Source organism: Fulmarus glacialis, unplaced genomic scaffold (genome assembly GCF_000690835.1).
Source record: "Fulmarus glacialis isolate BGI_N327 unplaced genomic scaffold, ASM69083v1 scaffold13610, whole genome shotgun sequence".
Taxonomy (NCBI): Eukaryota; Metazoa; Chordata; class Aves; order Procellariiformes; family Procellariidae; genus Fulmarus; species Fulmarus glacialis.
In genome coordinates, this window is record NW_009185886.1 from 25268 (window position 1) to 48729 (window position 23462).

The window sequence follows — 23462 nt, forward strand, 5'->3', positions numbered from 1 at the left end:
TTGCTAACTATGCACAATGGGAAAAGAGATCGTCCTTACACATGCTTTCACTTTTCAGCTAAGCCATCTGAGTTCCTACCTTCTTCCTCCTGCGATGCTCCCAGCTCAGGAATAAAAACAGGCGACAGAAGGACAAGAGCAACCCCCTCTCGCCCTGCAGCACAGGACAAGCCAGCAGACACCCAGAACACCCTGGCTCAGACAAAATCACTTCTGTCTTCGAAAAGCAGTTTTGGATGTGATGCTCCCTTACGGCTTTGCTGCAATGGTGGGGCTGAGCCAAACACTCCCAGCTGAACGCCGCAGGCTGTGGCTCAAAGAGAGGATTTCTATTCCTACAACCAAATTCTCCCAGTGGTGTTCCCAGCAGAGACAGCCTGAAGAGCCTGGGTTGGACACTCCTGCACAGGCTCAATGCTGTTCCTTTTCCTTGTGTCACCTGGAAATTCTCCCTCCAATAATACATTGGATTTGACTGTTTTGTTAAAACAAACTACCAATCTCCACTCCTTAAAAACAAGGTAGACTTACAGGAGACCCTGTCAAAACAAGCTCTTAAGGTTGCAACCACAGGACTGGCCCAGATTTATCCCACGTTAACCTTAGGGACACAGAGCTACCTATCTTCTCCGTGCTGCTTAAAGAGGAGCTGGGGCCCCTAACTCCTGCACCTCTGTTCAGGAGGATGAATCCAGGGCACTGAGCCCTCAGCTATAGCAGTTTTGTGGTTCTGGCCTGAACTGCTCCAAACTGTGAGTTTGGCCTCAGGAGCACAGGGGTGCTCTTGGACACGTTGTGACTGAGGACAGCAGATATCAGGTGACCCAACTCAAGTTATCTGTGTGGATCTATGATGAGGAAGCTGCAGGGGGTCTAGATATTAGTCACTTTGACAAACAGCAGTAGTCACAAGACAACATGAAGAAGAGAGCCAAGGCCAACTGCCTCTGCCTTACCTTTCTTTTGACCTCTTCCTCGTCGTCAGTCCTGATGCATGATGGGTCATTCAGCAAAGGGCTGATCAAGGGAGATGACTGCTTGGCATCAGGGCTCAAGTTTGGAGATAAAGACATATTTGCCACCGATGGTCCTCCTTGGGAATTGATGGAAAGCTCTGAAAGGTGAGGGCTGCCAGTCAGAGAGCCTGCTAAAAAATGGTAAAAGAGAAATCAGTTAGGACAGGCTCTCTCTAAGAAGTACCAAAAAGAGTTACAACCTTAAGTTGCAGCATGTGAAATTACAAGAGACAGCCATCAGGGTCCTCAAACTAGTCCAAATGGACTTGACGCCAGAGGAACTGCATCCACTTGCATTAACCAAGGGACTGGAGCGTTCTTTTAGCTGATGAAACTGGCTGAAATTAGTATCTTTGTAGGGAAGGGATCAAGGCATACATGACTGAGCTGCAATATTTACTGCTAAACATCATATTAATACCAAATATTTCACCACTGTAATCCACTCTATGAAAGAGAATAAATACAACAATAAGGGAATCACCCTAGGAGTGCCATTCTTTCCAGCAAAGTAGAACTTCAAAGGCTCAAATCAGTATTTCATAGGGAGCTACAGGACACAAGTTAGAACAAATTTATCTAGTGGAAGTCTAGAGAAAAAGAAACGATGACTTTCTACAGCAGTGTTGCTGCTAAGACCAGTCAGATCTAACACGAAGGGAGAAAACTACTAGTTCCCCAATTTCTACACACAACATAAGTATGTATATTATACCTTGTAGGTCTTTCCATGCTCCTCTGATTGTTTGGGATGGAAATGCTAGCATTACATTTACATAAGAAAAGCAATACTTTTAATGCACAAAGCATGACAACTTTAGATTATCACAGATATAAAGTCCCATTTAATTTTGGATTAAAAATATTTAAAAAATTAGACAATTAATTACACTTCCATAGATTCACATACACTACATTAAATATCACTGAAATTAGCATTTTGTCGTCTGGGAGGCAGCCAGACTACTGACTGCACAAAGGAAAGCGTTTGCCAAAAATGCCCAGTGTTCTCCCAGTTATCCCCTCCTCCAAACCTCTGAAAATCTAACCCTGTTTGAGAAGATGGATCTGTCATGTGGAAGAACATTTACAGTCTGTACCGTTTCGACATCATACATTAAAATCCAATCAAAAAAATATGACAAGCTCTTGATTACCACAGCTAATAGGCTGTCTAGGATTAAATGTAAAACACATGCATGGCCGTATATAATGAAGGTCAAATACATTTTACTATCACGTGTTTATGTCCTCCCTAGGTTATGATAGGTAAGTGTTCCTGTTGCTACAACACAGCTGAGATACTCCAGTAAACAGAGATACCAATAAATATAATTAGGCCAGTAGTAAAACCTATTTATTTTCTGGAAGAACTCAAGATTTATTGCTAGAACATGAATGTTTTTCAATTCCAAACCAGTTCATGTTTGTATGTCATTCCTTTGAAAAGAGAAGGAAAAAACCAATACAGTTATCAGTTTACGTAATCATGACAGTTATGTAGCCTATTATAAATCAAAGTCAAAGCAGTATTTGTCTGAAATACAGCTCTGTATTATTACAGCTAGCAAGAAAGGATTTACCAACAGTTTTACACTAAATCAATGTTCAGTGAAATTTGAGAAAATGCCACAGCTTGTTACACAAATGTCAATTTTATTGACACTAGCACACAACTGTATACAGTGTTTTCAAAAGAAATGGAATTCATCATTGAGAAATAGTGAAACAGATTAATAGCAAGGTTGTAAGGTTAAAAGTACTTAACTCTACATTACAAAAGACATAAGAAAAGAGATATCACCTCAAACGTGGAAACAAAGAAATTCTGGCACTATGCCTGTCATACGACAGCGAATAAATGATTTGCACCTCTGTGAGAAGTTCGCAGGCATTATAATCTAGAAGTTAAATAGCACCTATCTGTGATAGATAGATATAGATATATCAACATATCTACCTACCTATTTATAATCCTAGATCTAACTTCTGATGTACTGGAATTTTTATCAGTACAACTCAAGTATTTCAAACTATAAAATATCAAATGGACAATGAATTAAAAAGACTTCCTAACCTACACTTGGAAGACACGAATATTATGGAAAGCATCACAAAAAAATGTGCCTGGTGGCTCACAGCATTGAGTATACACCCCATTGATTAAAGGCTTGCACACCAATACATCACTGACATTCTCAAAGTTATTTTGCAGCAAGTTGAAATGCTACATCCTCCTTTTTGGTATCAACACGGACATGAGCAGTGACCAAATCCAACCACCACCACCTACAAGCAAGAGCTCAGTTAGACCCCATCCGCCAATATGCTGAACAAGTGAAAACTAAAGCTAGGTATAAGAAAGTGGCTATATTACAAAAGGGCCTCAAAATGCTGTTACATTAGCACATTGTGGGGCCTAATTACAACTGACACAGCCATAAAGATCAACACATTGGATTTTATTCTGGTAAAGGTGGGAAACAAACTCATTCTGCTGTGAGAACGTCAGTAAGTCATGAAGAAATGAAAATGGAAGGTCTGCTCTGCCCCATCACCAATCAATCAGGACATGTGTCATGCTGATGGGTGACGGCAATGCTGCGAAGTGACTTTCTCTTTTTCATGGAGGTGAGGAACAAATAACCTGCATTAACCAAGTGGTCTTTTCTCAGTGTTTCATCTGACCTCCTGCCACAGAAGAGTATATTCATACAGGCTCTGCTCATCAACTACATACTGCAGAATATAAACAGAAGCAGAAGGGAGAAGACCAATCTTATTTACAAGGTACTGAAATTCCTCACATTTTATCCTAACGGATTCATTGATTGACAGGCAATTATTAGCATGTCAGTTGCCAGATATCAAGTGGTACTGCACAGCACATTGGAGGCCTAAAAGGTTTGTGGCTGGTAACATGGAATTGGCTTTGCTCGTACTTCAAGTAATTTTTACTTAGATTCAGACTTGGGCCATCTTTCAAATATAATGGAGCCAACTACATACACACAAACCAAGAGACAAGTACAAAAGGATGTTTATCCAAGGATTGCTTGAGCACATACTAAAATTATATCCTTGGTGGAGTGGGCAGGAGTTAAGCATGTGCTTCAATTCTTTTCTGGGCTTGGTGCTTAAGAAGAGAAACAAACACTGGTTGATGACAGTGGCAAATAATGAGAATGCACTTTATCACGGTATGCCGGATTAGCCCATCAATGCCAAAATACCTGGAGTGGTTCTTAGTTCCACTGAGCTAGTTTAGTCTCCAGCCATTAGGGAAAGGTGCTGCAGTAGGGAAGGTGACAGAAAAAGTAAACCTGGATTGAAAACTAACTTGAAAAAAATCTATGAAACAACAATGGCGTTTTTTACATGGCCACAGGACATGAAACTATGGGTTATCATCCTAGCTTTACACGTCTCAAATCACTCCCCACCAACATACATGTTCCATGTGCTAAGTAAAATGAAGCCAGTAGTTAAAATCAAATAATAGCTATACCTCTGTCAAAACACATATCACAGTTGTTTGCTGCAATTTGGTGGTGGGAATGCACGGGAGTGATGGCAAGCTGTGGGTGCCCAGCCGCAGAGGGGCAGGCGGGGCTCTGCACTTGGCTGGCTGGCTGTGATCCATCCCACCAGCAGTACCTGCTTTACTCCAGGCTCCTGTCATGCACAGGTGTTAACTCACACGGACTGGTGCTGAGGTTGGTGCCTATGGAGACTTGGGCTGGCTGAGCTATACTTTAAAACATGCCCACTACCAGGGATAAAACAGTTCAAATCAGTACTTTTCAGTTGATGAAGAAAGTCCCTCCCAGAGGTCAATTCAAATCATACGTGAGCTGAACTGCCTGCTGCCTCTTTCTCTGTTGACTACATATACTGCATAAGATGACCTGAAATCCCTAGTTAGAGACTTTAACATAACATGTGAGGGCTCCCCTCTTTGCGAGGAAGATAAATGGGACTCAATGTATCCTGAAGATACTCCTCCTCTACTCCTTTTCTCCTGAAACTGCTGAGTAACAAACTCATGCCATTTAGTGTTCTGCATCTGCTTCAAATGAAACAGTTCCCATCCCTATTCGCTGTGTTTTAACAGCAAGGAAGAGTACAGCAGTGTTAAGATGCTCCTGGGTATGTTCCTCCTCTGTGGAGTACCAAGAAGTGAAAATTACTCAACTATGGAAACTGAGAGGAAACATTAGCCATTTCTGAAGGTGACTGAAATTCTGCTGGAAAACTTCATGTACAGCTACGGTGCTCACTCTAACTCAGCTGTTAAGGGTTATATTCTTCTCAAGGCTTATAGGTTTATTATTAGAAATTAAAATACGTTAAGAGCCAGAAAAGTGCCTTTCTCAATACCTGGAACATTGCAGGGTTTATTCTCTCTTACGCCTGCTCCACAGATTGCTCTGCAGTCAGGGGAAGCTTTTACTCTGCTTTAAGGGCAGATGAGTGTTTTCTAAACTCCAATCTGGTAGATGAAACCCAAGCAGTTGCCCCTTTGTCCTTTGCATTACTGAGCATACCACTTATGAAGGCTCTTTAATAAAGTATTTGACAGAGCTGTCACTGCTGTAGCCACGGTTAGGTCTAGCTTAATCTTCCACAGTCACAGTGGTTGCATACCTCTAACTTCTACCCAAAAGTTTTGGTCAGAGAAAGACACATAGTACAAAATGACATATGGGACAGATAGCACCAGATGAAGTGGCAGGAGTTTTCATATGCACTTCACTGATGACTGAAGTACCTTAGATTGGAGAAGAGTTTAATAAGGGTGTCCATCACTTCTTTCCCCACCTGTGAACCAGGCACAGTCATGCTGCTGAGCTAAAAGAGATATGGGATGGAGATTCTGCTCTGCTCTCCCTCAACGCAAGAACAAACCCCCACTGACTTCCATGAAAGCTTGAGGGGGACCAGTTCATCAGGCTGCACTCCTCTTTCCCATTAAACAAACCAAGCTGGAGTGCTCGATACAGTTTGTTAGAATTAAGAATCTTGAAAAGTAGTTATACATCAACCATAAATTTATGTACAAACAGCCCTGAACACAGTACCAAAGAATTTGAGGAGGAACAGGAAGAAAAAAACAACTCGGGAAGAGATCCGATGTCACACATAAGCAATAACCCTGCCTGCCTTGAAGAGGAAGATGACAGGGAGAAAGGTTCGCTTTGACTTCACAGCTTCAAAATGCGTGCCAATGGCAGCAGTGGCAGTGAGCGGCAGGGATTTGGGAGAATGGTGCACCTTCTCAATGAACCAATTTCCTCATATTTAGGACAAAGCATCAGCCAGCAAATGGACAGAACAATTAAACCAGTGACAGTTTTACAGCAAAATACCAGTTAGAATGAGTAAAAGCCTTCAGTACAGGTAAAATGAAAAATAATTTAAAAAAATTAATTCCATGCATACACAGTTAAATGGCTTGACATGCTTATAGTCTCATCAAGCTTGGTGTTGGTTTAGTAGCCAGCAACCTCTCCAGTTGGTAAAGGTCCATGCTTTATTGGTATACTGCAGTATTAGACAGCGGTGAGTGTGAAATCAGACAGTAACTGCTGTTGGCCTACATCAGGGTATACACACATCTTAAGAACAAAGAGTGAACATTAGAGCCTGGGAAGAATACAAGGTCACTGGGCATCAGTCCTTTGTCTAGCCTTGATCTTTCCAGACAGAAATAGAGCAACATATAGAAGGATTCCCTGCTGTAGCCAGGGTTAGGGTTGGTTTGCTTTTGTTCGTTTGTCTTTAAACTAACGTGACACAGTGCTACAATGGAATTGAAAATGTTCAGCCCCCATGTAAGCTTATGCCAGATACTGTCCATTTCAACAAGACATCTCCCCGAGACTGCAGTGATCCTGCTTACGAGCTACAGTAGACGGACTTGATCATCGTTGGGTGCAGCCTTCATCAGGAAATGAAGGGCAATCCAATTGTGCTCAATGGAGCCCAAATGCCCTGAAAAACAGACGTCCTCCCTCCCTCCCTCCTTCCACTCTTCTGCTCCTCAGCATGTTGTGATTTCGCAACTTGAGACTCACAGCCTGGTGGGGGTTTTCTCCAATTCTGAGGTGAGGAGTGCTCTATGAGACAGGATCACTGTAATAAGAGGAATTAGGTACTCCCAATACAAATAGGTATTTCTGCAGTAAAAGGACATTGAGACAGTGCTCCAAACAATGCAAGGAACAGAAGATACACCATGCTTTGAGGATAGACAGAACATTGAAAAGGCTTTTCCTCCCAGAGAGGTACATGCTGACAAAACAGTGCATACAATGAAACAAAAAATGTTTCTCTTTAAACGGTATTAAACAAATGACAAAAATGAGAATGAAGTTCCCAGCATTTTCAATTTTAAAAATTAATTTTGACTATCAAGAGTTATTAAAAAAAAATCTATGCATGTGCACACACAGAAATCAGGAAAGGGCTGGATAGGTGAAACACTGCCAAGCTTATGAACTTTTGTTAGTGGGTCCAGGTGAGTTTTTTAGCAGGAAAGGGGAAAAATAAGGATTCAGCTAATCAAAGTTTTTTAAGTGCCTCATGGAAAAGCAACAGGCATGAGCTCTAACATTCACTGAACTAAACAGAGACACCTACCTCTGATCTTGCTGTAAACCATCAAAGGCAAAAACCTGTTTTTTTCTCAAAACAGGATTTGCCGCATTTTAAAGAAAGCATCTAATCTAATTTTAACAAGCTTGAAAGCTCTTGAATCAGAAAGCATTAATTTTCCTTCAACCTTCCATGTTCAGTCAGTGACAGCTGTATCATTACTGGCTTTAGAGTTAATTTTTATCAGTAGGAACTGTGGATTTTTATGGTTCTCAGGGGTCAAAACTTTACAAAAAAAAGGATCAATAAAAATTATACCTTAAAACTCTAATCATTCTAGAGCAAACTAAGTATTTACCATCATGTCATGCAAATACATGATCCCAAGGTCTTTACCCCCTTTAATGCAATAACACCACCATTATTTACACTCATACTTGTGAAAAACATGCCTGTGAATACACAGCTTAGCCAGGCACACAGGCTTTCCAGATCTCATAACATTTAAAAGAAAGTGCTCACTGCTTTTAGTAACAAACAACATAAAACAAGCTTATTCTACACGCTCTTTATAGACCACAGAATTAGAACAGAAGACAAAATACTCTAAAGAACTGCTACATGTCACCCAAACTATGTTTTTTATTCATATGATGCCTTTTATTTTTAAGCAGAAGTTCTGTATTTTAAAATATCAATGGCACCACAGAGCCTAACTGTAGGCAGGAAAGCAGAAAATGCCTTTGTTCAGGATCCTCATGTTGCACAAGAATCTTATAAATACCTAAATAAGATATGTGCCCTTGTCTAGGCATATTTCAGCAACTATAGAAATTACTGAAATAGAAAAGATTTTGTTAATTTTAATTTCCTAGGATTTAAATTTCCTTCCCTTCCAGAACCTGATGGCACGGCCAAAAATTTTTCCTAATGTAGCCTGACTGAAACCAGAGTCTGCTGCTACCCACCTTTGAGAAAAGTTACACATTAGTCTAATCTTTGGGACCTCCTGATGTGCATCAGCCACTTACAATCAGAAACCCCAAAACCATCATCAAGTAGGAGATACCAACAAGCAGTTGGGTTTCTGACAAAAGGACTGCTCTCCTACCACTTGTGTCTGACAGCAGCTAACAAAAGGAAGGTGTATATATGAAAAATTGTTCCAGAAGATTCAACTTCCCTCATATATTTAGGGTCTCTCTTATTTGGTATGGAGAAGAGGATTGATCCCCTAAATGAAAAGGAGAGAGATGCACTAAAATGTACAGACGCTGTCTTAGGAAACTACACCGTTCAGAGAGAGAAGCATTATTGGAAGACTAAAAGGGACTTTGGCTTCCTTCACTTTATACACGCCTGAACACAGAATCTCTTTCCTTCACACTTACTGTCCCTTCCAGCCAGTAACAACCATGCTGCTGAATGAGTGATCTCCAGTGTCTACATCCTTGTGCACAAAGGTGACACCCAAATCCTTCACACACATGTGGAAGTTGGGAAAAACTTGGATTGTTAATTTGTTTTTCATCATTAGAAGTTAAATTGCAGCAATTAAAATTTCATTCTAAAGTCACCTCTGACAGCAGTCTAATGCCTCATTATGACAAATGAGACTAGTTAAACAAACACGGTATTTGACACAATTTATAGGTCAGACACCCTTTCTTCTGTTGAAGAACTGTTCCAGAAATAGCCATAATTCATGCTAATTGCATATAAATCATACTGATAAGATCTGAATCGCTCGTTTTCAATATTCAAAATCAGGTCTGCTTCATCAGTTCAACTGATCAACACAATTCTTGCTCTCCGAATACCTTAAGAAGCTACTGGGGCTTTACACTCTCAGGAAAAGAGTGGAAAGCACGCTATGCCAAAAGGAACTGTAAATAAATAAGGCTAGATGTTTTTAGTGTGCATAAGGTATTTCCTATTCTTCTCCTTTCCTTTTTCTTCCCAACCCTGAAGCCCCCCAGAAGAAATTCTAGTTGACTATGGAGACTCTGCATGTGTCTGTGTTTATCGTGGGACAGAAGACAGAATTTAAAACATCTCTGCTTCTTAGTGAAGAAAAGGAGGAGCTATAAACAGGTTTTAGATCTGTCTACCCCATTTTCCATTTGACTTTCTCCAGTCATCACCAAGTAATTGCATGTACAGAGAGACCAGAAAGGAACTTCTGGCATGAATGCTACTGCTTCAGAATGAATACAGCTGCTTCAACTAATAAAAGCTGCTCCACAAACATCTGTGCAAACAGAAACCAGCCCTACAAATATTCAAGGAGGAAAAACCAAGTCTTAAAACAGTCTGGTCTAATAATACTAGCCCCATTTAGTGAACTAATTCACAAACCATTGTTTTTTCACCCTTTGCTGGGTTCTAATGATTACATTCAGCATTGCCAATGCTGCTCTGTTGAGAAAAATCTATCTAATTTTGCATGCCCTTTAACCTTGAAGCAAACTGCTAGATTGATTTAATTTTTCAAATTATTAACATGTAACTCTCTCATTACGCTCATCATCTACTTTGTAACTGATCTCAGCTCCATATAGCTCATGTAATGTACACATAATTCAAATACAGCAAACCTAAAAACTTTCAGTTACATGTTGACATTTTTCAGCCACAGAAATTTCTCTTCCAGTTCTTCTTTGATATAATTTGTATTTAGCATGCACTACAATGGTTAATGGGATGGTACATGTTAGGCAGGCCTATGAGCTATGGGTAATTTGAGACAAAGGCAGCACTAGGTGCCAATCAGCTTTCAGAGAACACCCCTCTTGGTCATGCACAAGGAATATGTTTGCTAAGGGATATGGACTTAAACCAGTAACAGTGTAGTTTAGGTCATTCAGATATCAATTATTCAAAACTCCATACCTGCAATATCCTACATAGGTCCTGGCTCCTACATCAACTTGCCACTATCCAACGTTTCCTTCATCTAGCCAAATTTATTCCAAATTTTATACCCCATGTCACTGAGGAAAACTAGATTCTAGGAAAGGCTGATATGAAAAAAAACCCTCCAGAAGATCCCAACAGGACATAGTACGTTTGAGCTGCTGGTGAGCTGGAGAAAACTTAAAATTGTCTGATACGATTTTTTCTCATTCACTGTAGCAGATGATTGAACATGGTCAAGTACTTGGAATAGCAAAGAAAGAATCAGAGTGCCTTTTATCCATAGACTAAGTTGCTAACCACATCTGCATGTTATTTTGGGACAAACCCCTAAACTGCTTTTGCAAATAGACTCCATATTCATCCAACTACATGGACAGAGTTGGTTCAGCACGGTGATAAGCCATCTGGGCAGCCCAACAAGAGGCTTCCTCCATGCCCTCTGGAAGGACAGAAGATGGGTGGCTCAGGACTACTCATTTGGAGTAGACGTAGGTACTCGATCTTGCTGGGATTCAGCTCGCTCATTTGTAGCAACTGCCTAAGGATATGTGGGCACTTCAAGAGTATGGGATTTAAAAGTTAATTCTTGTGAATAAAAAAATTTAGAACGGTGAATCTGCAGTACTGTCAGCCACACTCCAAAATCTACTGGAATTGGTGGGAGAATCAAATCTTTTACTTGGTCTATAGCTACCTCTGTTAGACTTGAGACACAGATATGCTTAGACAACTGCCGTTGACCAGGGTATGCAGATTAATCAATGCTTGCAACAACTAAGTTGAACTGACAGGCTCCTCTTCCCCTGTGTGCTTTGTGAACTAGAACAACAAAAGTTCCCCCATCTCATCTCATCCGCAGTCTTGCCCAAAGGTTTCTCTTCTTTCCTCCAAGGCCCTTCTGTATTTGTCCCACAGAAACAAACTCCCAGATGAATTCTGAGGGACCTGATCCTATGTGAAAACGTCAATTTAAAACTGCTCTCTCACTTGCCATTCTTGGCAAGCGCCCAGATATGAACCACATGTCTGGTGGAGGAATTTGGTCCACAGACTGTTTTTAATTAAATGCTTGTCTACTGATATCAAACTGAACTTCAGTGGCATAAGAATGCTGCAAAAATGATTCATCCTAAATGAAATTATTTCCTATGTAATTTACCAAGTTTATTTCTTCAAACTGGAAGAATTCCATATGTGTTAAAACGACAACCACTTAAACATTTAAAGTTGAAAAAATGCCAGATGATAGAAAATAGTCAGAGATAAATCCTCATATTTCATTTTTGAGAATAATATTCAAAAGGAAAAAAAAAAACTTGTTGAGATACTTTATTAACAACTAAGCTAACTCCAGCTACCAGCAGGTCTGTTCTTGTAAAATTATAAACCCATTATCTTTGTAGGCATATGAGAGAAGAAATCAGGCCTGAAATCAGTATTTGAAAGGATGCAAAATAGTAAACACCACTTATAAAATTTTATATTCACTTAAATCCGAACAGTATGAAACCTATCCACTTTTCTTATGTAGCAGAAACGACTGCAAATCCTTTTGTTGAAAATCCATTACTTGAACTCTAATTTTACTGGCTAACAAAGCAATTAATTCATCTGTCCAGATGGCTATTACTTCACTGTGTAACATAACTACTGGTACTTTTGCTGCAGAGGCAGCAAAAAAAATCAAAAGGAGACTCATGCACCCACTCCCCATGCTCACACTATCTGCTAAAGCAGTCTTCAACTAGCTATATTTCATCTTAAATATTGAGAAGTTCAAGGCAATTATTTTACAGCTATTCTAAATCTAAAACACAAACCACCTTCTTTTAGAATAATATACAGCAAGCTTCTCCCTAATTATCAATCTCACTGTTTCTAGATTCATGCTTTAAACTACAGGAACAAACAAGAGCATTCCCTGTCACCAAAACATCGCTGTCTAAAGAGATGCTTTAAATCATTCCTGTTCAAAAATGAGGTATCTAATCTTTGAGAAAACCAGCACACTAAAAGGGGATGAGCAGGTTAAAACTTAAATTTACATGAATATATATTTTACTGCAAAAAAGTAAAGTATATAACAAGACATGCCTAACTACTGTAGGTATGTTTTTAAATATCCTTCACTCAGATTAAACTCTGTTAAAATGTGCATAGACCAAGGCATTAGAAAAATTAAAGAGACTTCTTATTTTATTATTTTTGTAAAAACAATCTTGAAAATTTTATATTGTCTAGATTTACAAAGTCCTGTAACTTGTTCATCAGTACTTATGTGGGTGGATTATTCATTGCTGCATGCATGTACTGCATGATGCAGATCACTGCAAGTGACCTGCAGTTCAGTCAATACTGTTGTTCATCACTTAAAATTCTCAAATTTAGTTCCCTTCCCCCACAAGAAAAATATATAAAAGTTAAAATTAAGGCCAATGTTAAAGAGCACATCTTGTCTCCCAGCTCTAATAACTGCAGGATACTTTCCATACAGGAGACCTTTCATCTGGATTTTCTTAATTAACTCGGAGAAACTAGAAACAGATTTTATTAGTATACAGCCTTAATTCTCAACACCTTTAGCCTGTGAAAAGGAAGTTTACAAATAATTGACATCTCTCTCCTTCTGCACACATGCCACGATCTTGCTACTCTACGTACAGAACAGAAGACAATCAGCCTGGACCACAGTTAGTCCCATCATTATCTATGTCAGGGGATGAAAAATGTATGAGGTGGCACTCTTAAAAAAAAAAGCCTAAGACAGACTAATTGGATCCTGTACAGATAAAGATTTTTCATGATCAAAGCAAAAAATAAAATCAAACAGCCACCATCTCCAAACCCCCTACCAAAAGTCACCCATAACAGAACTTTGATGTCTCTGTGAATAATTCCACTGAAAGAAGAAGGGGAAAAAATCTCTGGCAATTAATCTTTATACCACACTGATAAAGAATAGAAAGGATTGCCTTGCAAGTAATACGCATACCACTCTTCATTAGAGCTGTTTCAATCTCAGTTTTTTACACTGGAATTATATCTTTCATCTTGTTCTCTTTCTTGGCCAAGGAAGAGTTTGGAGTATCAAAATCTCCATCACCAAATCAGCATGTTGAACCCAATGAAGAAAAAGCCAATACTGTCATTGTTCCTGTATACATGCCTAATTTGTATCTTCAGTTCATCAGTTAAGATTATAAAATGGGTTATGAAGATGAGTAGACCAAACACATTCTTGCTATGACAAGATTTTCCAGCATATTTCAAGATTTCAACAAGTCTTGGTCTTGAATATCAAGCTGCCTGCATTTGGCTATAAGTTTAATTTTTTTCTCCTAACTCTGTTGAGGCACTCATAAGTTGCTCTCCTTATATGGGAGAGAAAAAAAATTGTAATAAACGTACAAAAGAGCACAACGTACCTTAATTTCATCTGTTTGTTTTGCCAAAATAACTAGTCAAGTGTCAAAGAAGCTACAATATATACCTAAAATATGACTTCATACAAAGAATAGGTGAGTGTATAAAGTCTTACAAAGCTACCTAAATCAGTAATAGTTTCCTCTCCTCCTGCCTTTCAGAGGAGATGCATTACTAGAGCACAATGTACCTTAATTTCATCTTTGTTTGTTTTGCCAAAATAACTAGTCAAGTGTCAAAGAAGCTACAATATATACCTAAAATATGACTTCATACAAAGAATAGGTGAGTGTATAAAGTCTTACAAAGCTACCTAAATCAGTAATAGTTTCCTCTCCTCCTGCCTTTCAGAGGAGATGCATTACTCTTAAACTTCACTGAGACTTATCCTTATTATTATATTTCTAGCATCCCTTCCCTCTGGCTGGTCAGTACAATGACAACATTTGAAATAGCCCATGCGCTGAAATTACCAGCCACTCTTCACGAGCCCCAGAAGATGCAATCACTCTAATGAGCAATCACAGTATCCACTGGTCTCATATGCCTCTGTCCCTAGCAGCTGAAGACCTGCACACCATCTTCATCACTGAGGCCAACAGACACATCCTCCTCTACCTCCTCATCAAGCTGAAGACTTCCAAAGGAGTACTTATTTCTAGGCATGGGAGAGGAACTCAGCACAATGGGATTTCCAAACACCAGCGGGTGAGTGAAGGGGTTAATGATTTCTGAGTCAGAATCGCTAGATTCTGTCCCACTGCTGGTGGATCCCTCCATCATCTGGATTGCAGCCATGTGATCCATCACGCTACTGGCATGCAGCGACTGCATGACTGGGCTCTGCTTTGATTGTGCCCCAGCTGGCATACCGTTGGCCATCATTTTGCCTTCTGGAGAAGACATCTTAGCCACCCCGTCTCCTTTACAATATCTCTCTGATCTATACTCCTGCCCAGGGGTTGAGGATATCTGGCTCAGGATAAATGGATCTGTAACTGATTTATTGCAGAGATTTGGAATTTTCTGTACACGAGGCTGTTGAGAACCTGGAGAATATCTGCTATACCCATGGCAGCTACTGGCATGGCTATCGTCCTCCCCAGTCCTCACCCTGCAGTCATGCCCATTTTCTGAGACATAACCCTGAGAGCCAGTTCTACTCAGGCTCACGTTAGGGCTTGACCCTTTGCTACTGGGAGGCAATGGAGTGGCCAGCGGACTACGGCTCCCTGGCCCTCTAAACATTTCATCAACCAGTGAGCTGTGCCTTGGCATCCTGGGGCTTCCCCCAGTGTAGAAGGAGAGATTAGCTGGGTTATCATCAAGGTACTCTTCAGAGAGATACTGCGAAGACTTTATAGAGGCTGAGGAATCCCTGTATCTAGTTCTATTGCGATTTTCATCTCTATAGTGAATATAGGCACCACTGGTCAAATCACCCTCATAATTGTCATTTGTTTGGGAATATGACCGGGTTATTTGTCCTCTGAGGAGATCATACTCGCTATCTACATCACTGCAGTCAATGAAAGGAATGGAGGTGCTGCTGCCATGAGCAGCCCTGGAAGCTGGACCTGTGCTTGGTTGCTGTGACTGAGGTCTGTTCTGCTGCATCCTGTCCTTAGCAGCCTCCTCTTCTTCCTCCACTGTTGACACCACTGCTCCATCCACCTTTCTGCCTTCCTTTGGGCTCTTCTTCAAGGAAGGGCTCCTGTGCTGTCCAGTGCCTTCTGTTGAAGCCTTCAATTCCTTCCCTTGCCGGCAGCTCTGCACTGCTGCAGCATCATTGTCATCTCCATAGGCAAAGCTAGAGCTCTGGAAAGATAAAGGAGGGAAGGCAAGGGGGAGACAAAGGGGAAGGGAGGGGTGGGAGGGCAGAGGTTTGGGAGGGAAGGGAGCCAGAGGGAAAAGGCTATGTGTAATTATGCACCAGAATTTTGCACTGCATCTTGTAGCAACATAGGAGTGTCTTGAAAGCAGAAGAGATAACCCCAGCTTCAAAATGAATTAGAAGAAAAAAAAAAAAGAGGTCTCTGATCTTAAGAACAGAAAAATCCATAAACTAAGCAAGGGAAGAGAAGGCAGACAGAATGTGGTGATATGTAAAAAGGGGTATATGAGGTGTTTCAATGCCCTAAGGCATCCATCAACACTAAGAACATCAACCTGTTTGCACTACTCTAAGAAGCTGGAGGGACAAAAAAGATAAACGCATAAGACAAATTTTGCACAGCCTACTTACATACATTAAAAAAAGTCATGTGTGGGCTTTTGAACACCCCACATTCAATCCCTGGAGCATACCTGCCACTAATTCCTGGGCTGGCTTTTCTGCACAGAGAAATATGCTGCATCTGCCCAGTAGCCATGCTCCATCTACCTGAGCTTGTCTTAGCAATATTAAAATATTAAAAGATACTTGAAATGAGCTGCATTTATAGCAGAATTCTCTGAAGTTCTTAAATTCGCAGGAATGAGAGAGCTTGTGAATATCAAAAGGAAGCAATGCTAGGAAGGTGAAGGTGCGTGTAGCATTCTTAAATACATTAACCTAGTAGCTTGCTCCTGCCATTTAAGCTTTACCTAATGTGAGGTTAGGTGATTAAAGGTTCGCCTCCACAAACACAGGTGAGCACAGAGAAACACTGGCAGGTGGAGCAACCCAGTCAGGGAAATGGAGCTCCCTAACCCAGCTGCTCTGGCGGCTGTCCCAGTAGAGCCATCAGCCCATGGTCTGGATGTGTCTGGGATGCCAGCAACTGGAGAGACCAGAGCACGTCCATATTGATTAGGTGGGTTGGTCAATGTGCAATTGCTAGCAAACATTAAACTGGACTAGTTGGCAAGTAGGGTAAGAGAGTTGGGAGCCAAGTACTGGAGCAGCCGCAAGTCAGGCCAGACACTGGAAAAGCCATGGGGCCTGGGGGTCAATTACTGGTAATGTCGTAAGTCTGGCCCAGCTATTGGAGAGACACCTTTGACGTGCATGTGTTTGTACGTGAGGGAACTGGGAACCAGGGTACCCAGCTGTCAGTTACTGGGTAGACTGGGTGTCCAAGATGAATTACTGGAGGAACCCATAGTGCGTGTGTGTGTGTGTGTGTGTGCGTGTGTGTGTAGATCTGAGTACCGACAATTGGAGTGGAGATGTGAGCTTTGGGGGCTTGTATGTCCAGTACTAGCTGCTGGGAGACCTGAGGATCCAGGGGCCTACGACTGGATAGACTGAGTGTCAAAGACTAGTTGCAGGAGGGATCCGTATCATATATATGTATACATATTTTCCACTAATGAACTTTCATCCTGATTAGCCAAAGAATGGAACAGGGTTAGGCCACTGACACTGTTTGTGCTTTTGGGAGTGCTGTTTTCTGTTTGTGTTTACCTGTGTGGCTGGCTGTGTGTATACGTATATATATATTGTACATGTGCATTTATGTGGGTGCCTATTGTGAATACACGCTCAGCCTTACTACTAGCTGGACCTGGGAATGTGCAGCTGCTGCAACCTCGCCACTATTGGGCTATTGGATTTGCAAACTCCTAACACATAACAGCTATTAACATAAGACAAATACATTGGGTATCTACCAAAGATAACAGCTTAAAAGTCCAGAGCTGTAATTTTTCTGAGGAAATAATTCTTCTCCTCCCTGGTTAATACAGCAAAACAAAACATCTTGTCATGGGCAACCAAGACCCCCCAGTGAAGGAAAAGAATTAAACTTTTCCCAGATGCAATAACCAGCTACAACCTAGGACCCCAGCAGTAACACTGTGGATTGCAGTTTTTCAGATGGTCATTAGTACAGCTCAGACAAGCTCACTATTTGTATTTGTCTGGTTGTCTGGAAGCAATTCTGCTCCACAGTGGAAATGAACCTGTTCCACTTACGGAACCTAAAACCTATGACACCCAGGGCTCCCAGTTAAATGGAAAGTGAGCAGAAAACTATGCTCCTAGAGTTTCAAAACAGCAATCGGTGGAGGGTAACGTAACAAGAAATGTTTAAAAGGCATGATCCAGGGTTTCATCAACATCACTGACTTGTTTTGGCACCTCTGTATGCTGTTCTGAAGGCTGTGCAGTCAGACTCCTGATGGAATGAATCTTGCTGTGTTTCCTGGAGAGAAAAGGAAAATCACAGTAAGACGCCATTTCAGTTTTTTCTACAAATAGAAATCAAGAGACGTGCCTCCTTTAAAACAAAACCTTTGAATAGCAGCTTTCATAAAAGTTTGCTCCAAAACAGATTAATGTTCCCCCTTTTTGTAAAATTTAAATGTGCTATGTGTTGCAAACATACCATTGTAAGAAAAGGGAGAGGCACTGTAGCAAAAATGGTCTATCACCAGAACATGAGTCATAAGCAATGAACTGTTGTCATGGTCTTTGTGGCATTTTGGCTGTTACTTTCAGCTCACCATGAGCAAGATGAGTTCAGACAGAACTGGCTCTAGCAAGTTGGAAGCCTTCCCTGGAGACCTCTCCCTTGAGGTTGGCTATACCTATTCCTGTTACTTTCAGTTTTATTCTGAGGTGAATATGTCTGTTCACATACATTAACCACATCCCACCGAAAAGGGTGCAAATTAATATGGGAGGAAGTTACCTGTGATGGTAGGACACTCACTGATGAAAAAACGATTGAAGACTATTGATTTTAAGTAAACTATAGGTTATGTCAACTTCTGCCAAAACATTCAGGGCCAAGGGGATATTATACAAGTGAAAAACCGTCAAACCGGCAAATAAGGAATTTTTCACTTGGACTGGTGCCAAGAAGAGAATATAACTAACTGGAAATCACGACTTTTCTTTGATTAAAACATATTGGAATAGTTCATTTATTTCCTCTCACCTTTCAAACTGCACTTTTTTGTGCCCTCCTTCTTTAACGTAGTCAAGAACTTGCTTCTGAGTCCGACCACTGGGAGAAAACCACAGTTAAAATATCAATCTGAGATACTGAATTTGCCACATTTAACACAATATACCACCTGGTCATCATAAACATGTATGTGGCCTGCGTATGAAGTCAGAGCAACCAGAAAAGTATTTGTCACTATCAGCAGAAACTCATGTAACATCATAAGTGGACCTGGTCAGATACAAACAGATTTTTATCATTTTGCCTGTTACTTACCTTTTTTTTTTTTTTTTTTTTTGCGCTACGGAGCTACTTTTTGATGCCATTTCAGAACTGCCTAAATTCAGTTGTCTGCCCTTTATTGGGTACTACATTACTGGGAAGTCACCACAATAGAAAGTTAAGCCATGATTAAGTTTTCCTCTCATGAACAAAGAACATTCCTGAATCCTTTTGAGAGTCAAATACCAGTCTTACCTGGTATTAGTAAACCCTGGAACCGCAATGAAAACCACTGAAATGCATTTCTTGACTCAGTTGCTAATATGAAACACATCAACTAAACATACATACATTTTCTGCAGAGATTTAGGCTGGAAATCACTCTCTCCCCTTCTGCTACAGGCCATGAAAAAGTAGTGAGAAAGCCCAGCACTTCATCACAGGCTTTAAACTAACTGAATTACCACAAGGCCTGGAAAAAGTTATTGAATCTATGCAGCACAGCTCACAGTGAGTAGAGGATGTAGCCAAAACCTGCTCTCCAAACCAGGAGGTTAAGTTGAATGCACCTACAGTCTTCTATTTACTCAGGCAGAAACTTAATGATTATAGCTTGTTTACCCTAACACAGGTTCTTCCATCTTACTTAATTTACTTTGCAGGCGGGAAACAAAGTGGAAAGAGAGAACGGCCATATCTACTATGTTCTTGTGCAAGGCAACTAGAGTGTACAGTTTATCTCAGCAAAGAGGGTTTCTGGCTGTTCAGCTTGTATCAGCTTCGCAAACAAAATAAACTGTATGAATAAAAGGATTTCCCACCCTGGCATACACAATATGACATCTACAATGAGGCTTCTGCCAGTGTAAGAAAAAAAACAATAACCCAACTATTAAAAACATTTCCACAGTTCTAAAAATATCACAGGCAAACTTGGTCTTAGCATAGGTGGTCATCTCATATAAACCCTTTGCAAGCATAAAGGTCTCAGCATAAAGACAAGCCATTGCTTTTAACTGCATAGAGATGGCTTTACCACAGGGACATGCAACGAAAATACAAATCTCTACTGTGATATGTAGGAAAGATCCCATCCTTGAAGCAGAGGATCCAAAGAGTGCCAGAAAGTTGGTAGCTAGTGTTGCTTAGGACACTGTGGATTTTCTTATGTGAAACCAGCTGGAACCTATATACTTTATATCTTACCTCCAGAAAGCTACTTTGCAACAGCTACTACAAAATGAATGCAGGCTCTAAAAAAAAGCTGAGAAGATGCAATGGAAAATATAAAGGAGCAAACTACAGTCTAAAAAAGGGGAGCTGAAAATAATAGATTTAATCCTAGTTCATTATGGATGTGATTTTGAAATGGGGAGACAAAAACGGTGGTCTTACCTGAACCTAAATGATGAACCTCTAGAAAAAAGAACGGGTTTAGGCTTTGGTTTAGGTTCCTCAAAAAGCCTGAAAAAGGCATGATGCTCCACACAGATCTTCCAGAAAGACTTGCAAAAATCTCGACTGGCCATAAGGAATTCCAGGGTGTCCTGGAATGAACTCTGAAAATTGAGATAGTATTTGCAATGTAAGCAAGCAAACAAAACACATTACAGAAATGCATCGACAAAGCAGGTGCTATGTACAAAGAAAAAAGCTTTTTCCCCAACTCACTGGCTTTCAGGCTTAACAGGCCTCATCCTTCCCACTTTGAGACATCACTGATCTGCCTGGCAGTATCAGAGCTATTGCTCAAATTTCGTTTCATTGACAAATATGACAGATAGAAAGCAGTGGTCTTAACATTAACGAGAAGAGATGGTTTACATGCTATAACTTAAGAATTGATGATATAGTACCAGAGTCGCAGCCAGAAGACAACTCCGTGACATTCAGTTTACATCTCCTTTGCTGGGACAGTTCACCTGAGATGCCAGGTTGGTATGTGCAGTACCAACAAGGAACATAAGCAATTAATTTAAAAAAAAAAAAAAAAAAAAAATCTTCTTGAGGTGATAAAAACCTATGTTTGATCTGTGAGTAGAAATTTACCAAATAACCTTTTGTCAACTTCATCAATTCCTGACAAGGACTTACATTCACATCAGGCCGTAGTTTGATAAGGAAACGTTTTCTCTTGAAGCTCAGCTTTCGAACCTTAGCCCAGTTGAAGGCATTGATCTTGGTGTGACCCTACAGAGAATAAAGCCAGAAAAGTTTAAGCATTCCAGATCTGAATGGAGAAATCTAAACCACTAAAGAAAGCTTGTCATAAATTAATCACCTATTCACTTCACTTAAAATTATGATATTTCTTACCATTCATCCTCTGATAATGCAAACCACAAGCATCTGGTGTGACGGAAGACAGGTACTTATGGTTAAACTCCTGCATATTTATAGGACTAGGTATACTGAGTTGATGTGAAAGTATCTGACCCAGTATCACTGCACAAAACAAGGTGGCCCAGCTTTTGCCCAGATCACGTTATCTTGTTCCACTATGCAGACTCTGATTTTCAGTGGACTAAGTCCCCTCCCAGAGGTGCCTCCTTGTCTTTCTACCAGCTTTCTACAGAGAATGCACGGAATGCAGACACCTAACATGGTCACCTCACTTTGACGGTGTAGATTTCTTTCCCCTTTGTCTGTCTACAGGGCAAAATAAACACCCCTTTAAATATTACTTAACTGGGGGGAAAAAAAACAGCAACTGAAAGTTTTGTATTGGAAGCGCAAAATACTGTTGAGTATTTTGACCTTTCATAGGGAGCAACAGAAGTAAAAGGAACCCAAATAAATTACTTGTATCTGAAGAGTTACAAAATGCTTTTCCCCCAAAAAAGCAACCAAAAAACCAGAAGCAAACAGGAAGCCTGAGAGAAATTATCTTCAATACTACAATTCTCAGCCATTGCTTCATCAGCCCCTACTCCCCAGAAGGCTCGTTATTAATCTATGCGTGCTGGTTTTGGCTGGGATAGAGTTAATTTTCTTCATAATAGCTAATATGGGGCTATGGTTTGGATTCGTGCTGGGATACAGGGGTGTTTCCGTTATTGCTAAGCGTGCTTACAGAGTCAAGGCCTTTTCTGCTTCTCACGCCACCCCACCAGCGAGTAGGCTGGGGGTGCACGAGAAGCTGGGAGGGAGTGTAGCCAGGACAGCTGACCCAACTGGTCAATGGGATATTCCATACCATATGACATCATGCTCAGCATATAAAGCTGGGGAAGAAGAAGGAAGAGGGGGACGTTCGGAGAGATGGCGTTTGTCTTCCCAAGTCACCATTACGCGTGATGGAGCCCTGCTTTCCCGGAGATGGCTGAACACCTGCCTGCCGATGGGAAGTAGTGAACGAATTCCTTGGTTTGCTCTGCTTGAGTGCGCAGCTTTTGCTTTACCTATTAAACTGTTTTAATCTCTGCCCATGAGTTTTCTCACTTTAAACCCCCATCCCACCGGGAGGGAGGGAGGGAGCGGCTGTGTGGGGCTGAGTTGCTGGCAGGGGTTAAGCCATGACGCTATGTTAGAAGGTATTGGAGGTATTATTTTAAAATATTCATTACAGTAGTTTGTTCAGCAGAAACTTCAATACAAACATGCCTACAGCACAGAAGTTTCAGAGAGCTACTACAGGATTGCTAAATGCAGAAACCCATGTTGATTTGGGCACCCTCACCAGACGGACGTAGGAGCAATGACAGTGCTTATCAATGATCTCTGCTAAGTCAACCTGCTGTCTAAGAATCACATAATTAATCTCCCTTAGAATATTCAGCAGCACTGACACCGATTTCTAAATAAACAGCAGGCTTTAAAATAAGTCTGAGTACTGCTTATGCCATTTGTGAGTGAACCTTTATTTTCCTTGAGGTAATTCTAATGAGGTCTTCATATTTCAATTTCTCTCAGTTATATATCGAAGGAAGCCCTAAGCCTACTGCCAGATGCCAATTGCTGAGCAGACTCCAGCAGGTCAGAGCCTGACTTCCTTTTCAGTCTTGGAGCTTGATCCAGCAAAATTTCCAAGTTTTTATGAAAATTCCAAAAAAATCCGGTTTTGAAAGTCCCAAACACATTAGGACAAGAAGAGATGACTGAGTTTTGGAGTTTTACAAATCAGGCCTTGAGCCTTCAACCAGCAGCTACATCTTTAGAGAAGGATCCCAGCTGTCTGCTGGGACTCGGTGAGGTCCATGCTGTTTTGTGTGGACACATACCTTCAGCTGTAAGACAGTCTTAATTTATAAGGCTTTGTAATTCATTAATTCAGCTGATGAAAACACTGTGGAGGAGCAGGGGAAGGGCCTGAATATACTATTATTTGAGTTATGTGCATTTCTAACAACTGGTATTCTCATGCTTCAAGCTATGCTTCAGTTTTGGGGTTTTACTAGCAACCCATTTAGTT

The 23462-nt window shown here is 40.7% G+C and overlaps 1 protein-coding gene across 1 annotated transcript in view; it reads right to left on the reverse strand.

Annotated features, from left to right (window-relative positions):
- The window catches only part of FARP1 (FERM, RhoGEF (ARHGEF) and pleckstrin domain protein 1 (chondrocyte-derived)), a gene marked incomplete at both ends in the record, with an annotated part of 55763 nt that overhangs the window by 25122 nt on the left and 7179 nt on the right, over nt 1-23462 (reverse strand). Inside the window, 6 exons of the mRNA XM_009582666.1 lie at nt 957-1144; nt 15533-15773; nt 18007-18082; nt 18821-18889; nt 20447-20610; nt 21146-21241. Of these exons, the coding sequence (XP_009580961.1) occupies nt 957-1144; nt 15533-15773; nt 18007-18082; nt 18821-18889; nt 20447-20610; nt 21146-21241 (834 nt within the window). The remainder of the gene's footprint in view (nt 1-956; nt 1145-15532; nt 15774-18006; nt 18083-18820; nt 18890-20446; nt 20611-21145; nt 21242-23462) is intronic.